The 17,530-nt window shown below is 36.7% G+C and overlaps 3 protein-coding genes across 5 annotated transcripts in view; 1 reads left to right on the top strand and 2 right to left on the bottom strand.

Moving 5' to 3' along the window:
• LOC107602065 (zinc finger protein DPF3) overlaps nt 1-1,791 on the bottom strand; it is a 29,941-nt gene extending 28,150 nt beyond the window's left edge. For all 3 annotated transcript variants that reach the window (XM_016294475.1, XM_016294467.1, XM_016294484.1), the window contains exon 1: nt 1,697-1,791. In XM_016294475.1, the coding sequence (XP_016149961.1) occupies nt 1,697-1,728 (32 nt within the window). In that variant the 5' untranslated portion in view covers nt 1,729-1,791. The remainder of the gene's footprint in view (nt 1-1,696) is intronic.
• A 1,562-nt stretch (nt 1,792-3,353) lies between these two features.
• wdr21 (WD repeat domain 21) lies at nt 3,354-8,729 on the top strand. The gene is made up of 14 exons (XM_016294501.1): nt 3,354-3,435; nt 3,734-3,873; nt 4,280-4,335; nt 4,428-4,585; nt 5,124-5,206; nt 5,320-5,422; nt 5,702-5,845; nt 5,928-5,977; nt 6,376-6,455; nt 6,553-6,645; nt 6,833-6,930; nt 7,616-7,795; nt 7,908-8,022; nt 8,104-8,729. Exons 2-14 carry the CDS (start codon nt 3,767-3,769, stop codon nt 8,334-8,336), a joined length of 1,500 nt encoding a protein of 499 aa, XP_016149987.1. The 5' UTR covers nt 3,354-3,435; nt 3,734-3,766; the 3' UTR covers nt 8,337-8,729.
• Nucleotides 8,730-9,743: 1,014 nt separating this feature from the next.
• The window catches only part of zfyve1 (zinc finger, FYVE domain containing 1), an 8,038-nt gene continuing 251 nt past the window's right edge, over nt 9,744-17,530 (bottom strand). The window contains exons 2-11 of the mRNA XM_016295221.1: nt 16,410-16,914; nt 16,078-16,292; nt 15,850-15,956; nt 14,792-14,900; nt 14,596-14,693; nt 14,386-14,503; nt 14,127-14,297; nt 13,866-14,046; nt 10,585-10,701; nt 9,744-10,338 (exon numbers count right to left, since the gene is read on the bottom strand). Coding sequence (XP_016150707.1) covers nt 10,106-10,338; nt 10,585-10,701; nt 13,866-14,046; nt 14,127-14,297; nt 14,386-14,503; nt 14,596-14,693; nt 14,792-14,900; nt 15,850-15,956; nt 16,078-16,292; nt 16,410-16,914 — 1,854 coding nt within the window. The 3' untranslated portion in view covers nt 9,744-10,105. The remainder of the gene's footprint in view (nt 10,339-10,584; nt 10,702-13,865; nt 14,047-14,126; nt 14,298-14,385; nt 14,504-14,595; nt 14,694-14,791; nt 14,901-15,849; nt 15,957-16,077; nt 16,293-16,409; nt 16,915-17,530) is intronic.

The raw sequence follows: 17,530 nt of genomic DNA on the forward strand, positions 1-17,530 counted from the left end.
CACAGCATTTAGAGATGGTGCATCACCCTCAGTGTACACACTTACATTGACAAATCAGCTTGAGTTTGAATGGAGATGAATCACTAAAGTAACTATGAGTTAGGCTGGTATGAATCCAAGGGTGTTAATTATTATAATAATTAATTTTTTTTGTGGCGGCACTAGGTGCAATCGTAGCTCACTCCTTTGCCAGATAAAACATGACCAAAAGACACACTTTGTAAATAATGTAGCTACTCATGTCATGCAATATAGTTATGCAATACACACACACATATAATATGTTATAGGTTATAAAACATGACTAGGTATTACATAAATATAACGTATATGTATCACATATATTATATAACATGAGTATTTATTGATCTTTAACCATTTTGAAACATAGATACCTAAACTTTTTCTTTAATTTCTTTTAAATGCCTGCAGAACTGCAAATATTCCAAATTTTGTCCACTCACTATTTAATGTAGGAATAGCATAAGATAAATGCATATGTGAAATTCAAACGGTGACATGTATTTGCTTTATTAATGTCAAGATTAATGATTATTAGACATCACACCGGAAGTAAATCCTTTCTTTCTCCATCAAATATTTAAAACCAATTCCTACAAAGTTCCACATCAGGACTACTCAGTTAAAACCAAAAGGTTGCCAGTAATAAGGACAAACCCTTCTGACCTCTTCTTAAAGCTCTAATGAATGTAATGTAAGAGAACCTGGAATTCTGTCACATGCACATCAACAGACAAAACACAGAGAACAGGACAGTGAATTCCATTGTTATTCATCACTTATATCTTGACTTCATTATTGTTAGCCTGTTTTTTATATCACTATAATATGTCATCACAAATAAAACGGCGTTTATTCACCCGACACGACGCAGATATCAATGTATATCTCATATCAAACCATTTCCGATGTAATGTTTACTATCACGCGGGTGTACAAAAACGAAGGGACTTGACACAACTGAAAGCTGTATATGCGTTAGAGAAAGTTAATTCTTATGGGAAATTAACATATTTCATGTTTTACTCGTTCTTGCCACTTTCCAATACTCAATGTGTATGTGACAGGGTCTGCCAGTTCTCCATAGGCCACAATGGGGAAATTATTCGATATCATCTTATAGGCATTTTTAAAACAATAATGCAACCGAAACATATAATCAATTTACATCAGCACGTTGCACCTGCATCTTTAAATTACTATTTTACGTTTTAAGTTGTTTATCGTGACATACAGCGCGCTCCTGTAGTCATATGACAGCTCATCCCGACATATTTCATATATGGCCGAGGCTTTATCTAGGTGTCCTGCAAAGAAGTCAACGGAGTGTGTAACGTTACACTCTCAAAGCATTGCATCCGAAATAATGCTGCACTAACACTGACCATCAGAGCCTGAATGCTGAGACACACATATTGCATATTTTTCAGAATGAATGTCCGAACACAACGCTTCTAATGTATCTACATATGTATATACACATTGCACACCCACACAAAGAGAAACTGCATGGATTAACGTAAACAGTTATTCGTTTGGGACAGAATTCCCTGAAATACAAAATGTACGGTCCATACATTCCTATTTCGAGACTCGATTTGCACCCACGCTCTAAACCATGCGGAATACAGTACATTATCGAAAACGAGCGAAAATAATGTTTATAATTACTTACGCTTTCAGCGGATTCTGAATGACAGTCGCCATTTTGCCACACTGTAACCCAATATTCCAAATCTCTGAGTTCTTTGGGAACCTTGTGAAAGAAAAACAGCCAATACGAGCCTCAGTGTCCGGCAGTCTGGCCAATACAATACTAGGAATCAGAATCTGGGCGTGGCTTCTGAGAGCTGTCAAAATTATAAAAATTATTTCAACATCTTTACTTAAGACCAGGGGTTAAATTGGGATTTGATATGGTGGGGGGTGTATATACTGTAATATTTACAGTGTATATACTGTAAATATATACCGTATATATTTAAACAAAATCATAAAGTATGATTTATTCTGAAGCAATATTCTTATCAGTTTTCTATCAGCTGTGATGTATAAATCTGCATGTTTTTTATATTTAATCCTAGGGCATTTTTTACCTAACCTCATTAATACTTCATTTTTCATTTCAAATTCTTACATTTCATCTATAAATTCAATTATAATAATGCGATTATTGTTATCTCTACGTTATCAAATTAAATAATTTACACTGAAAAAATACAATTGCATTGAATAATGTTATGAGACTGTTTTAAATATTTTTTTGGTATTATACAAACAAGAAATGATGGTGAAAATTATACTTTTAAACTAAATTAAAACGCCAGTAGGTGCCAGTAGTGAGCGTGTAATGAGTGAGTCACTGAGTTGTTCATTCAATCGATTCGTTCAAACAGCTGATTCATCAGATGTTTATGCATGGCCTAATGAAACTTTAACTCAATCGATTCGTTCAAACGGCTGATTCATCAGATGTTAATGCATGGGCTTAATGAAACTTTGACTCAACCGATTCGTTCAGAACACGGAATCATTCAGCAATGAATCTGCTGGTTTCTGTGAGATGCCCTGTGGTTCCGCCTAAAATGTAAGTGACCTAATATTATTGTATTTGTTTATTGAACTGTTTATTGAACTATTAAACAGTCGTAATGGTGAAAACGTTGTGTGATGTTGCCTAACTAACTGTATTTTAAATATGAAAACTTTTCATTTAGATTTTTTACCTCAGCATGCTTACTTTGTCTGGCGTTAATGAAGCGTTAAAGTCGAGCCCTGGAGTCTATGTGCCGGGGCTCAAACCCCGGACGGCCCCGGCCCAATTTAAACCCTGCTTAAGACTACTTGCTTGGTAAATTGAAGAGATAAAGTAACGCTATTTATGCAAACTGCATGTGTTGTTTTACATTCAGCAACAGAATTAAGTCAATTTTAACTAGATTTTTTATTTTAATTGTATTATTGCAGTTTGGTACATAATTGTGCTTGGTGATTTGTATAGAGCATATTTTAAATACAAAAATTTAATTTAATTAATTAACAATATCATATGGTAATATAATTGACAATGTAAATAAACAGTATATAGGCTATCTTTATATATTTTGTACCTATATTGTTTTTTTTATCCGTTTTTCTTTTAAATATAAATACATACAACGATCATCATTAAAACACATTTACATCTTGCTAATTAGAACTATTTATATTTTTATTCATCCCTTTAGCTTCGTGTATGTTTCTGTAGTGTATGTCAACGAGACAACCTCTGACGTGATTGACAGCTCATTATCCAGTCACATTATTTCAAGTCTCAGGGTTCCACCAATGAACAGTAAGGAGGCGGGAATTCCCTGGTGTTCTCAAATCGTATTTCCAAACAGGAAGAAGTCAGCACGAGTGCATCTTTATCGGGTATGTTTATTATGACTCTCCGTTTTTACATGAAGTTTACAAGTTATTTCAGCGATCAATAAATATATTAACGTGAGTTCTCTTCTGCAGGAGTAACCGTTAACATAAACGAATTAGCCACGTGCGTGTTCATAATAGTAGTCTTAGCATGTTAGCTCCTTGTTCAGCTCCATAACAAATCAGTGCTTTTCATCACTGCTCAGTTTCTTAATAATACTCCAAAAAGTTTAGGTTTTTCTTCATATGTGCTAAAACCAAAAATGAATACATAATTTTGCCTCATTATTTACATTTAAAGGCATTAATCTGACATGACCCCTGGGAAGTAGAAATGAAGCGGGGGAACTGGCGATCGAGTGGCAGGGACCGTCATCGACAGCACAGTCAGTCACAGTGGCGGAGCAGACACCGTTCAGCCCACGATGAGCACGAATATAGGTAACTAACACAGATTGAGTCTATCAATTTTCACCTAGATGCTCCTTTAAATGAAAATGATGTAATTTACTCGCCCTCATGTTGTTGCAAACCTGTTTGAGCTCTTCTGGGGAACACAAAAGGTGATGTCAAGCAGAAAGAATGCCTCAGTAATATTCACTTTCATTGTATGGACAAAAGATGCAGTCAAAGTGAATGCTGTCAATCTGCATAACATCTCCTTTTGTGTTCCACAAAAGACAGTCATACAGGTTTGAAACAACATGAGGGTGAATACTAAAGTATTGAGACCTAGAGTCAGCGGTTTTGGCAGTTCAGTTCCTTCCGGTCAAATTTTATTTGGATTATTTTCAGTTAGGCTTGTATTTAACTTTATATTAGCCATGAACATTAGTCCTTTTTCTAGATCTGAAAGCGCAGCAGGTGATGCAGGTTCATCCACAGCATCCTCATCTGCACCAGGTGAACTTTTACTTTTCATTATCTCTCTGCTCAGCTTTCTGTCCTATCAGTCCAAATTCATTCATTTAGCCATTAACCATTATTATTTATAGAGCTGCCAGGTTTCTACTTTGACCCAGAGAAGAACCGCTACTTTCGTTTGTTGCCTGGACACAACAACTGTAACCCTCTGACAAAAGAAGGGCTCCAGAAAAAGGAAGAGGAGAGAAAGAGATCTGCGCTGCTGGCAGAGGATGATGGTTCTAGGAAGGTGAGTTGGGGAAGTACTGAATATGTCCTCTGTACGTAAATGTAGTTTATATGGACAGTCCTCACTGCTTGTATCACATATTTTGCACTAAATTTCAACTATAAAGTTCTTTGAGAGAATTCTTCATTTAGCCATTAACCATTATTATTTATAGAGCTGCCAGGTTTCTACTTTGACCCAGAGAAGAACCGCTACTTTCGTTTGTTGCCTGGACACAACAACTGTAACCCTCTGACAAAAGAAGGGCTCCAGAAAAAGGAAGAGGAGAGAAAGAGATCTGCGCTGCTGGCAGAGGATGATGGTTCTAGGAAGGTGAGTTGGGGAAGTACTGAATATGTCCTCTGTACGTAAATGTAGTTTATATGGACAGTCCTCACTGCTTGTATCACATTTTGCACTAAATTTCAACTATAAAGTTCTTTGAGAGAATTCGATGGATGTTTTATGGACAATTTGGATGGGTTTTGTCGGTAATAAATCATTGTGTAGAAATGTGCAGGTGATTCACGTCTTCCTTGTTTCATCCTAATATGTTCAGAAAGCTCCCAGGACTGGGCTGAATTCTGCATTGCTGTTACAGAAGAGACATCTGGGTCTGCTGCCCCCAAGCTCCTATTCTAGGTATGACATAAAATATCTTGTGGACACAACTTTTTTTTTTCAGAATGTAATTTACTAGGGAAAGAAATGGATCCCAATATGAATTTGATTCCAAGGGTGTTCTCATTATGCAGGCTGGTCCATGAAGTGAAAGTAAGCGGGATGCAGCGTCACAGGCTGGGGGTGCAGAGCTCCAACTCCACCAGCCCAAACACCGATAACTTCCATCTCATTGTTGTAAGCCTCTCATTTAATGGAAAAACATACAACTTGATTTCTGTGGCAACTCAGTCCATTTAAATGTGTTCTCAGTATAAAAACAGCATGTTATGCTGAGGACAGGCAACTTGTTTTTGTTTTTTCATGGAAATGGATTGCTGCTGGCAGGTGTTACTGGAGGTTTTGGCCTCCAGTTGTCTGTTCTTTGAAAAACTAGCAGAAGGAAGATTACGTTTTGGCAGTGATTGTGGTTTCAATCTGACTGTGTTTTCCTTTTTTCTGGATGCATCTTATTAGGCCGATTCAGCTTGTGAACGAGTCTTCACCGTAAACGATGTGTCGCACGGAGGCTGCAAGTATGGCATAATGAATTTCCATGGCTGCAGAAAGGGCTCTCTGTCGGTGGAGATGTGCGATAACCTTTATTTTACTAACCGCAAGGTAACCTGAGAAATTTAAAATGAATTCCTTTCAGCAAAAATAAGTTGTTTCATAGTACTATTTCCTTTTAATTTTGTTTCAGGTGAACTCTGTATGCTGGGCCTCTGTGACACATACAGACTCGCATGTTCTGTATCCTTCAAACATTTCAGGTTCTAAAAACGAAATCTTCAATTATTTGTATGCTTATTTTGAAACTGAAGATCTGGATTGTGGTTTTACTAAATAAACGCTAATGGGGTGTCAGTTTTCAGGAATTTTCATAACCAGCGGCCAATAAAATAAATGGTCAATTAATTGTTAACATTACCACAAAACATATGTGAAGGTGGTTAATATCATCTTAATTTTAATACATTTAGTCTTTCTTCATTCAGATTTCACTGTTAATTGTTAAAAAGTGCATAACCTATGTCATTACAATAGGAGCATACTTGCATATTTACTCTATTAATGACTATTAATCAATCACCAAAAAGTCACAAACATCTCTAAGCCATGAGGAAGTGTTTCTTGACAAGTCTTTTCAGGTTGTGTTTGGTGGGTATTTCTCAGACCCCAGGCTGTGTAAGCTTATTACCTGCTTCTCTTTTCAGCAACTTCAATCCAGGTACAAATCATTTCCTTTTGGGTCTCCCACATTTCTAATTTAAAAACACTTTTTATTTGTTTTCGCTTTATTAAACTGAAATGACTTTTTTCATCAGATCAACCAGGGATGCTGTGCAGTTTTAAGATCTCCACAGCTTGGTCATGTGCATGGTGCCTCAACCCACAGGCTGATAAAACCTTCAGCACTGGTGAGTTTTTGACTCCTTGTTTGTATGTGTTTCTACAATATGTTGTTGGAATGAAAATTATGGTCACTACATTTATTTGACCAGTAATACAGTAAAAACAGTAATATTGCAACAGCTATTACAATTTACAGTTTTTATATATATATATATATATATATATTTATTGAAGTTTTTTTTGTATACCTAGGCCTTTCACGACGAGTGATTGTGACGGATGCTGTGACCGGACGTAGAGCGACATACCTTGCAGGCAGTGATGTTCTAGCTCAACAGTTTGCCGTGAGGGTGAGAAAAGAACAATGATTTTTCATCCCAACCTTGAAGTCATGGCCATTGCGCAGTGGTAGAGCATATGCTTGTAGTTTCAATCTAACCTGCATCATGTCTGTCACTTTCTGTCTCCTCCTACTTCCCAGTCTTCCTCAATTTTACTATAATTTAATTGTGCTCTGTCATTTTTTACCTCATTAAAATGTTTTACAGAAATGAATGATTTGTGTAATGCTGCATCTATACCACTAAATTTAAGAACAAGTCCAAGTCGACAACACACAAAAAAAAGAGTGCACCTTTTGAAATGTGTAATAGCCCTAAATACAAAGTTCAAGCAAAATGTGTGTGTGTGTATATCTATATCCTTTATTAATAAAAAAATATCTTCTACAGCATGTTTAAACTCTCCCGGATTGTAAAAGTTATAGTGAATGGCAGTTTTTGGTTTATCAAAATATTTATCAAAAACCAATAGCTAACAGTTATCTAGTTTACAAAATTTGTATTTATCCCTTGTACACATGTATTTGGTAAAATTAGGAAGTCTTTCTAATTTGACAAGGAATCAGGGTTTTTTGACTCTTAATAACATTCTGCAGGGGAAAGCTTTTGTAAATATTCTCAAGTTTTTTTTTTTACTTTATGCATGTGAGCAAAGATATGTGTGACACTTTGTGCCATGTTCCTCGTATTTTAGGCTCCCGTGCTGTTCAACGGCTGTCGATCAGGAGAGATCTTCAGCATTGACCTGCGTCAGCGTGACAGGGGTCGCAGTCACGGTTGGAAGACCAGCCGCTTCTTCCAGGAGTCAGCCATCACCTCCATCCAACTGCTACAGGATGAGAACTACCTCCTCGCCGCTGACATGCTGGGCAAGGTCTGTCTATGATAAGCAACTAAAATGACTACATACCATCGTGCTATTAATAAAAATTTAGAGCTTTGAATGATCCTATTTTTATTCTCCCTTCGTAATTGTCACTGAACAGATAAAGCTGTGGGACATCCGCGTTAAGCGGTCCGTCAAACAGTATGAAGGACACCACAATGAATATGCCTACCTACCCATTCATGTCAATGAGCCAGAAGGATTGCTGCTTGCTGGTACATCTTTTTCATATAAACCCGTTTCAGTTCAGTGCAATCGCAATGCTTGTACCACATCTCATTGTGTGCTGTTTGCAGTGGGTCAGGACTGCTACACCCGGCTCTGGAGCCTCCACGACAGCCGTCTCCTCAGGACCATCCCCTCACCTCACCCTGCAGGGAAAGACTCCATCCCAAATGTGGTGTTTTCCTCCCAGCTGGGTGGGAGTAGAGGACTTCCTGGACTCCTGATGGCTGTTCGTCATGATCTGTACTACTACTCTTACAACAAAGACTATCAGGATGGACTAACACTGGAGGGTCAGTGCTAACAGTTAACATCTAAAAACCAAAATCAGGCTGCTGTGTGAAAAATACATCTGTTGGCATTGTTACTGTGTCCTACTGACCGCAATGTTGCCATTTTACCATTTGCCTTTAGTTTTTTTTTTTTTTTTTTAATATATTCTGGATTAGACTATGATGGATTCAGAATACTACTTGTCCGTTATATCATCAATAGATGGATTTTTGTAAAAGATTTTTAGATACATCTAAATTATAGTCACTTGAAACATACCTCCTAAAAGTGCAATTTCATGTTTTGTTTTGTTTTTCTTTTGGGGAAACATTTTGCTGGAACTTTTTGTAAAAAAAAAAAAAAAAAAAAAAGGGGGAAACCATTCTTCAATGTTCAAAATAAATCCAAACTTTGTTTATCTGTATCTTTAGTTCAAATCCCAACATGAATTTAATGTTTTAACTGTTTTTGTTCATACAATGACAACGTTGGACCCCATTGACTCATTTTATGAGGGGAAAAAAAAAATCAAAATATCTTATTTTAAAAACATACAGGTTTGGAACAACATGAGGGTGAGTAAATGACAACCACAGGGTTTTTTGGGGGGGGGGGCAAAATTATTATTTATTTATTTATTTTAGGGGGGGGTGCACTGTCCCTTTAAGTACAAATATGCATTTACACATTTTTATATTTAAGCCACACTCTTAGAGGTACTCAAGTTTAATTAGCATACAAGGTGCAAAGAACATAAAATGATGTTCATGTTTCTTATGTCTGTCAGTCATGTTCGGTCAGCCACACATGATGGCTCACCGAGTCTACGATAACCTGATTCTACATAACGAGTGTTCATTTGGCCAAGAAAACAATTTAACTGACAGTGATCATAACACATACCAGGGGCTAAATAAGAGCAAATACCGGCATTGTGTTAAGAGTCACTATGCAGTTTGATTCGGCAACAGTGGTACTGATTCATTAAAAAGGTCAGTTTTTAAAACCTTAAAACAAAAACGTCCTGCTCGAGTACACACATTTAAAATAAATGATAAAGAATTATGCTGAACAACATCTGATAGTTTAGCATGATCATGCCAGATCTGTTCCATAATAGGCAAATAATAGAAACAAATAGGAATTAATCTAAAATCTACACTAGGGGGGGTCTTGGCTGGTAAAGGAATGCTAAACAATATGGACAATCTTGGGTTTTAAACAGGTAAAAGCAAATGAACAGGGAAAATTTTTCCTAAAATTGAATAACACAACAGGATGGTAAACAATCATATTTGTGCACCGGTCTATGTATCACGTAGAGGCCATTATGTTAGCTGCCTTTACCCACAGGAAGGCCCATATGGATCTGCAGTCCCAGAAATAAAATGGACATAATTCATATTTTGTACCTTTTGATCATGTTTAACACTTCTTCTTTTTTTTCTACCTTGTTTAAACCCATTCTGCAGATTTTCCCAAAAACTTTCATTCCATCTGGGCCTGCCCACAGGTAACATATTGCATGGTAGACAAAGGATTGCCGAGGGTTTGACACATTTATTTTCCTGCTGGATTTAACCTTTAAAAGAAGAAGTTACATAGGCCAATACATGTTAAACTGTGAACAGCTTATGTAGGAGCATGATGTGAATGAAGTGTTGGAACAAAAGGCAGAGATGTTCCTCTCAAACAATCATTCATTGGTTCGAGAGCAGTGCTTCTTCCTTCCCAACCTGTTCTGAAGCACTGTGGCCAAATACGAGGGTGTCCTATAATGTGGAGTGATGTTCGGCTCTGCTAGAGCTCTTCAGATTTCTGGCTGCAGGTGATGCACACCCGCACAGGATGGTCCCAACCCCTGGAGGGCACGGCCAGGCGATCAGGGGAGCAGTCGTTACATACTCCTTGTCCACACGCACGGCAGTGATGGATGGAGAGACGGGCATTAAACTCACGCTGGCACTGGTGGCAGCAGTGAATGTCTTGGTCAGGGACCCAATATGCTGGACGGGCGGCATCTTTTACCAAACCTAGTAAATGCATTTGATCATTTATATACGCTGAGATATTCCTGCACAAGTATGTAACTGTTCTGAAATGAAAATGCTTAATCCTAAAGATCACAGAAAGAGTTACTTGAACAAACCACAGGTTTATTATTAGTAAACATTATAATAGATTGACACTCAACAGTATTTCCAGTGTGTGTTCATATTAGTATTAACATACAATCATGTTAACATTTTTATAGGCTCTTAGAGGAGTGAAGAACTCACCAAAAGGGATGTCTATAGCAGTGACTACCGCTCCTAATGTGTTCTGAACAGCTTCTCCCACCCTTCTGGCGATCAGAGTCCCACCTTGCTCCTCTTCCAGCGCTGCATCCAGTAGTTCTGTGTAAGACCAGTTTTAATATTATTCATATTATGGATTGAAATACTGCATGTTTATGTCACAACATGTTGCACCAGTATCTGACGCCATGGGTGTAGTACTTTCAGAATTATTCAAACCTGTGTAAATCATGCATTGTTTGTGTTTTTGACATTATTTAGCAAGGAGTTATTTGAGATATAAATGATTTGATAAAGCACAGTAGATTATGATAAAGCAATCACTTTTGAGCTTCTTTCTTCATTAGTTTTGAAATTATTATAATATGTACACTGCCGTTCAAAAGTTTGGGATCAGTAAGAATTTGCTTTTTTAAAGAAGTCTCTTGCGCTCATCAAGGCTGCATTTATTTGATAAAAAAAACTGTAAAATTGTGAAATATTATTGCAATTTAAAATACCTGTTTTCTATTTTAATATACTTTAAAATAAAATGTATTCCTTTGATCGAAGCTGAATTGTCCTCAGCATCATTACTCCAGTCTTCAGTGTCACATGATCCTTCAGAAATCATTCTGATATGCTGATTTATTATCAATGTTAGAAACCGTTTTTGCTGCTTAATATTTTTATGGAACCTGTGATGTTTTTTTCAGGATTCTTTGATGAATAAAAAGTAAAAAAGAACAGCATTTACTTAAAATAGAAATCTTTTGTAACAATATACACTACCGTTTACAAGTTTGGGGTCAGTATTTTCTTTCTTGCTATTTTTTTTTTTTAATTAATACTTTTATTCAGCAAAGATGTGTTAAATTGATTGATTAAAAAGTGACAGTAAAGACTTATATTGTTAGAAAAGATTTCTATTTTGAATAAATGCTGTTCTTTTTAACTTTTTATTCATCAAAGAATCATAAGAAAAAAGAACCACAGGTTCCAGAAAAATATGAAGCAGCAAAAACTGTTTCCAACATTGATAATAAATTAGCATATTGGAATGATTTCTGATAGATCATGTGACACTGAAGACTGAAGTAATGATGCTGAAAATTGAGCTTTGCATCAGAGAAATAAATTATATTTGAAAGTATATTAAAATAGAACATTGTAATAATATTTCACAATATTAATGTTTTTCTGTATTTTTGATCAAATAAATGCAGGCTTGATAAACAGAAGAGACTTCTTTAAAAAGTAATAAAAATCTTGCTGATCCCAAACTTTTGAACGGCAGTGTATATGCACAGTACAGTAGGGCTGTTGCGATTCGTCGATTTTATTTAACTATTCGATTTTTTTTAAATCCTCAACTTCATTTGGCTCGCGTCGACTAACCAGCAAAATACCGGAAGTGGCGCATTTCACAGACGAGAATGTATAAAACACATTTTTAGTCTGTTTTCCAAGGCTGCATGATATTAAACCCATTTCAAAATAATTAAGCATAATTGTGATTTCACAAACGCTACGATTTAATTAAATAATTATATGCGATGCAGTTCTAATATAAAGTATATGCGCTTTAATTATGTACTTGCGTCACACAGCAGCTCCGTTCACAGTAGTTCCACAGGAACTGTTATCATTTACATGTGTGGAGCGTCTCAAACTCCATCTCTGCATGTTGTTGTGAGTTTGGGTTAATTATAATGTTCATCTGGGAACGCAACATGCGCCATTTCATCAGATTTGTAAGGTAAATAATTTATAAATCTACGCAAACACAGGAGAAAACATCCCGGTTTCAAAATAAGCTCAAACCCTCACTCTTGAGTTTACACGTTTTGATGTCCACATATTCATTTAATTACAGTGGCTATAGCATTTCTGTCCTAAACATATGGCCAAATATTAAAGATTAAGTGGACATTTGAATGAAATGGTTCTTGGTCAATATTAAACGAGGATTAAATCGCACAGTAATGTGTAAAAATAATCACCAGGCCGTTGGCACCCCCTGCCGGCTCTCCAATAGGCCTTTGTTGTAATGCGCAATGTACATTAGCTCTATTGTTTATAATACATTATGTATTTTAACAATTTTGTTCAATAAAACCATATGATTTCTTGCTTTTGATACTTTATTTGAACTAATTATTATTGCCTCGTTGCTATTATATATGTATTTTAAGTCATTTTAAAGGCTATTGGTCACTTACATCTATTTTTAATACCACAAAAAAAATTATTATAATTATAGGGCACTATGTTTTATTTCCGTTTTATTTCCAAATTAATTTTTTTCCATTTTCATTTTTCTATACTCTCTTTTAATGGTTAAATAACATTTTATTAATCAAACGCCTGTCTAATTAAGAGTTTTACAGTTTTATCTTTACCAAATTCTGTTTTCCATTATTTTCTGGATTCCATTTTAATGATTCCATTAAATTTTAATAATCAAAAGCATCTCCAATTAATTGATTTTATAAAAAAAAAAAGTTTTTTTTTTTTCCAGGAATACTGCACATTTACATTTTTCTCCTAAATCAATTCTGGTAAATAATATTTCTGGTAAATACTCATTTTAAAAAGTGTTTTTTGATTATAATTTTATTATTAGTAGACTAGAACACGTGGATATGTTGTCATTCTTACACTATAATACTGAACTTTGATTTCAGTGATTTGGACTATGAGATGGACACTTGCTGCTTGCACTTTGTTGCACTTTACTTTTTTACTTTTGGATTTCATTTGGTTTAATGAAATATAGTTGAATACAATATTCTTAAGTAAAATTGTTGATTCATCGGTAAATTAGTCGACAGATTAATCTAAATAAAAATAGTCGTTAGTGGCAGACAGCCCTACAGTACTGCATAACACTACTATGCAAAAGTTTGGTACCAGTAAGATTTAAGAATTTTATTAAGCAAGGATGCATTAAAAGGATAGTTCAGCCAAAAATTTAAATTGTCACGATTTACTGACCCTGGTGGTGTTCTAATGCCATATGCCCTTCTTTCACTCAAAAGTGACAGTAAAGACATTGATAATGTTTCAAAAGATTTTAAATAAACATTCTTTTGAACTTTCTATTCATCCAAGATTTTATCAAACTGTTTTCAACATGAATAATAATGCTTTTGAGCCGTCTTTATTGTCATGTGACACTAAAGACCGTAATGGCTGCTGAAAATTCAGTTTTGCCATCACATGAGTAATTTTAATATATTAAAATAAAATGTTACTTAAAATCTTAAATTCTTCGGCGATACCTTCTGGGATTCCTCTGTTTTGAAAGCAGACGTCACAGACTCGCACAGGTGCCAGGCCCCAACCTCTCTCAGGGACTGGCCGTGTCTTAGAGGAGCAACCATCACAGAAACCTTCTCCACAGGCCCGACAGTGGTGCTTTGTATCATTATCTTGGAATTCCTCTCCACAGTTTTTACATCTCTGGAAAAAGTTTTAGTGTTTTAGTGAAGACTTCTCTTCATTCAAAAGGCACATTAAAATTGCCTAGCATTAAAACTCACAATGATGAGAGAATTGGGCTTCCAGTAAACAGGGGCAATCTGGTCTGTTAACCAGGCAGTGACGGCTTTGGCAGGCTTGACACTTAGCTCTGAAACAGACTGAGCCATATAGTTCACACCATCCAGCAGCCTCTGCGCAGCATTGTTGTTGTCCTTCAGGAATCCGTCGGACTGAGACGTAAATGTGAAGGTAAACAAAGCTTGTTCTTTTTGCTATTTAAATGGTAGAAACGTGGCATAAATGGCAGATAACGCTCACCCCTGGCCAGACATGCTGGATCTCAGTCCGAACCACTGTATCAACAGGGTCCTGGTTCCCATACCAGTATTGCCTACTTCTATAGATCACCGAACAGTTTGGACACTCGATCACATATCTGCAAAGGAAAAAGCCCAACTTAGTCCTGTATGTCTAAATGAACTGAACTAAATGCACCTTATACGACTATAATTCAATGACACGACTCACCCAGACCAGGCGTATATGGCCAAGCCAAACCATGGTGAGTCAGAGGATGCTGTTGTCTTTGGAACCACAATCACCTCTTTGCCACTCTCATAACAAACCTGGAATAGCAGGTTAACACACAATGTCAGACCTGGGCAGTCACAAAGCTCGTGTAGCCTTTAGGGTCCGGTCACGTGCTGCATTGTTTACGACCTACCTTGCAGGTATAGATGCGATTGTCATAGTGTGCTGAATAGCGGCAGCGGTGTTTAGCCTCATGTGCCACACCCTCTCGTAGGTGATTCATGCTGTTTTTACAGCCAGAGCTAAAAAAAATTCACATTTGTTTAAATAAGTAATTCAGAACAGTCAAAACTAGTATAATCAAACATCTAATCACTAGTTTAGCCACCTGTGTGGAGCCATACAAATAACTCCATTGAACCAATTCTTTTAAATGATTCACACAAACCAGTTCTCAAAGTGTATGCAAAAAAAAAGAACTTTCTTTGGGTGTTAAAATATTAATTTTACATGCTTAAATGTTGCTCAGGGACATCTCAGAACCCTTTAGGGCAATGTCTCTCTCTCACTATATATATATATATATATATATATATATTTTTTTTTTTTTTTACAATCATTTGAAGAGAATAGGCCCACATGGAATTTTTCACATAGAAACCTCTTAAGTTCTTTAGCTAATTGAATCAATCTCATAATATATAATATATATATATATACCATATTTAATTTCATTTTTGTTTTTCATAATGGCATAAAAAAAACAGTCAAAGATTCCATCTGAATCTTTGAACCAAATTGCTAATATGACAATGTTATTTAACAGAAACAATTATTTAAAAGTCTGGGGTCAGTAAGATTTTTTCTTTTTTTTTTAAGAAATTAACTTTTATTCATCAAGGATGCATTCAACTGATCGAAAGTGAAAGACAGTACAATGTTAAAAAATTTGGAGTAATGGCTGCTGAATATTTAGCTTTGCCATCACAGGAATAAATTACATTTTAAAATATGGTACAATAAAAAAAAAAAAGTTATTTTAAAATGTAATCATATTTCACAATATTACCATTTGTACTGTATTTTTGATTAAATGAATGCAGCTTTGGTGAACTTAAGAGACTACTGACCCCAAACTATTGAACTGTAGAGAGAGAGAGAGTGTATGAACTTCTATGTGAGTGTTGCTTTAGAAATGCTAAACAGATTTGAAATCAGAAGTGCAGTGATTCCTGAGATATGAAGACTTACCCACAGCTGAGGCAGATGCTGGAGCAGGTAAAGTATTCATCTGGAAAAAAAGAGTTGCTTGCCAGATGCTCATCAGGAATCTCTCCACTGAAGCACTCACTCAAAGCCTGGAGAACAAGAGCTTGATCAGCCACACAAACTACTGTACATTACAATTTACACACTTTCATGTCATCGATAAGCTAAAAGTGTTATTGAGCTTATCAATGACAAAAAAAAAAAGAATACCTGCAAGGCTTTGTAGATGACACCAGCAGACCGTGGAGATCGTGTAGTGTTGTTGTCTAACTGCTGCTCCACACTGCGCAGCAGACCGCTGAAGTCAGTCGGGGGGTTGTGGGTTCGAGTGCCCCGGTACTGAATAGAGCTGAATGCTTCCGGAAAGAGGCCAAGCTTTCGGAAACGTTCCTGAAGAAGCCGCTCGGCTGATTCTGATGGCTTGTCTACAGGGGGTGTGAAAGAGAAGTATACTTCTTACCTTATCTATTTCAAAGTCATTCCTAACTTGTTGGGTGAGAACGACAGCAAAATGGAAAACATCCAAAACTTAGTAAACTGACCTGAGCCTAATAACTTGGTGTGGACGGTCTCATGGAAGATTATAACGGCAGGACCCAGAGTTGAAAGGGGCACGTCCAAACCACAGCGTGCAGTTGTGGCTTTCAGCTCCTTCGTGAAATGCTTTAGATACGCATCTGATGCATCTCCAAGAAACTTGAAAAGATCATCATGTAGCCTGTCAGCATGTGTCCGATAAATGACCAGATCGGAGACTGCGAGCACCTTCAGGAGCAGGCGGGTTCGCTGTCCTTGGTTAGTTCCTGCCCCCAGAAATCCCTCTGTGTCAACAACCACCACCTTATGAAGAGGGTCCAGTGCTCCCCACACACCGACAGTGCAGGATTCCTGGGTTGGAGATGTCTTGAAAACTTCACGACCCAAAAAAAAAGTGTGATTGAGGGTGTGAGATTTGCCTTCTCCAGTGTTGCCGAAAATGGACACCACCTTCAAGAGCTCCTCAGGCCTACAGCCTAATTTCCTCACAAACGCCTCCTCATCCTTGACCTGTTCAGGTTGTGGAAATAAATATATTGTTTAATAATGAGTCTCACCTCACTCAATATCACAAATTTTTTGTCACATTGATTTTTAGTTTTTTTTTACAACAATTGCAATAAAAAAAGTTTATGCTCCGTTCCTTAATTTTAAGACAAAATTTGGTGATTTATTAGTAATTTTCTTCCAACATGTAGTTCAAAAAGAATCACAGGTCACGTGACCCACCAGTGGTTGGTGGCAGCTGCCAGTGGCAAGTCACGTGACCTGTCAGTGGTTGGTGGCCGCGGCCAGTTGCAGGTCACGTGACCTTTCAGTGGCTGGCTGGCTGGCTGGCTGTATGCCTTAAGTTTCAGCAACCATAAATTTTCGGCAGATTTTTTGTTTTGGTCTGTGCAATTTTTTTATTGTGAACCTGTTCAGTTCTTTACTTTTACATGGTTGATGTTTTAGAGGATTTTAGCGCGATTAAAGTTTTTAACTGACCGTGATCCCAACTGCTTTGGTTATTGTTGCTTCCACTGGCTGCTCAATCAGACAGCCGCAAGAGCGCTCCGAGTTTAACGCATTCTCTACCACTCTCTCTACAAGGAAATATATTATTTTATGATTATTAATATATTCT

This window comes from Sinocyclocheilus grahami, unplaced genomic scaffold, assembly GCF_001515645.1.
Source record: "Sinocyclocheilus grahami isolate Dianchi unplaced genomic scaffold, SAMN03320097.WGS_v1.1 scaffold15.1, whole genome shotgun sequence".
Classification (NCBI taxonomy): domain Eukaryota; kingdom Metazoa; phylum Chordata; class Actinopteri; order Cypriniformes; family Cyprinidae; genus Sinocyclocheilus; species Sinocyclocheilus grahami.

Bases quoted from the DNA above. Each gene is read 5' to 3' on its own strand.
- wdr21 (XM_016294501.1), top strand. From the start codon at position 3,767: ATGAAGCGGGGGAACTGGCGATCGAGTGGCAGGGACCGTCATCGACAG. The intron at 4,336-4,427 runs GTGAACTTTTAC...TATTATTTATAG, and splicing joins AGCATCCTCATCTGCACCAG to AGCTGCCAGGTTTCTACTTT. The intron at 5,207-5,319 runs GTATGACATAAA...CTCATTATGCAG, and splicing joins CCCCCAAGCTCCTATTCTAG to GCTGGTCCATGAAGTGAAAG.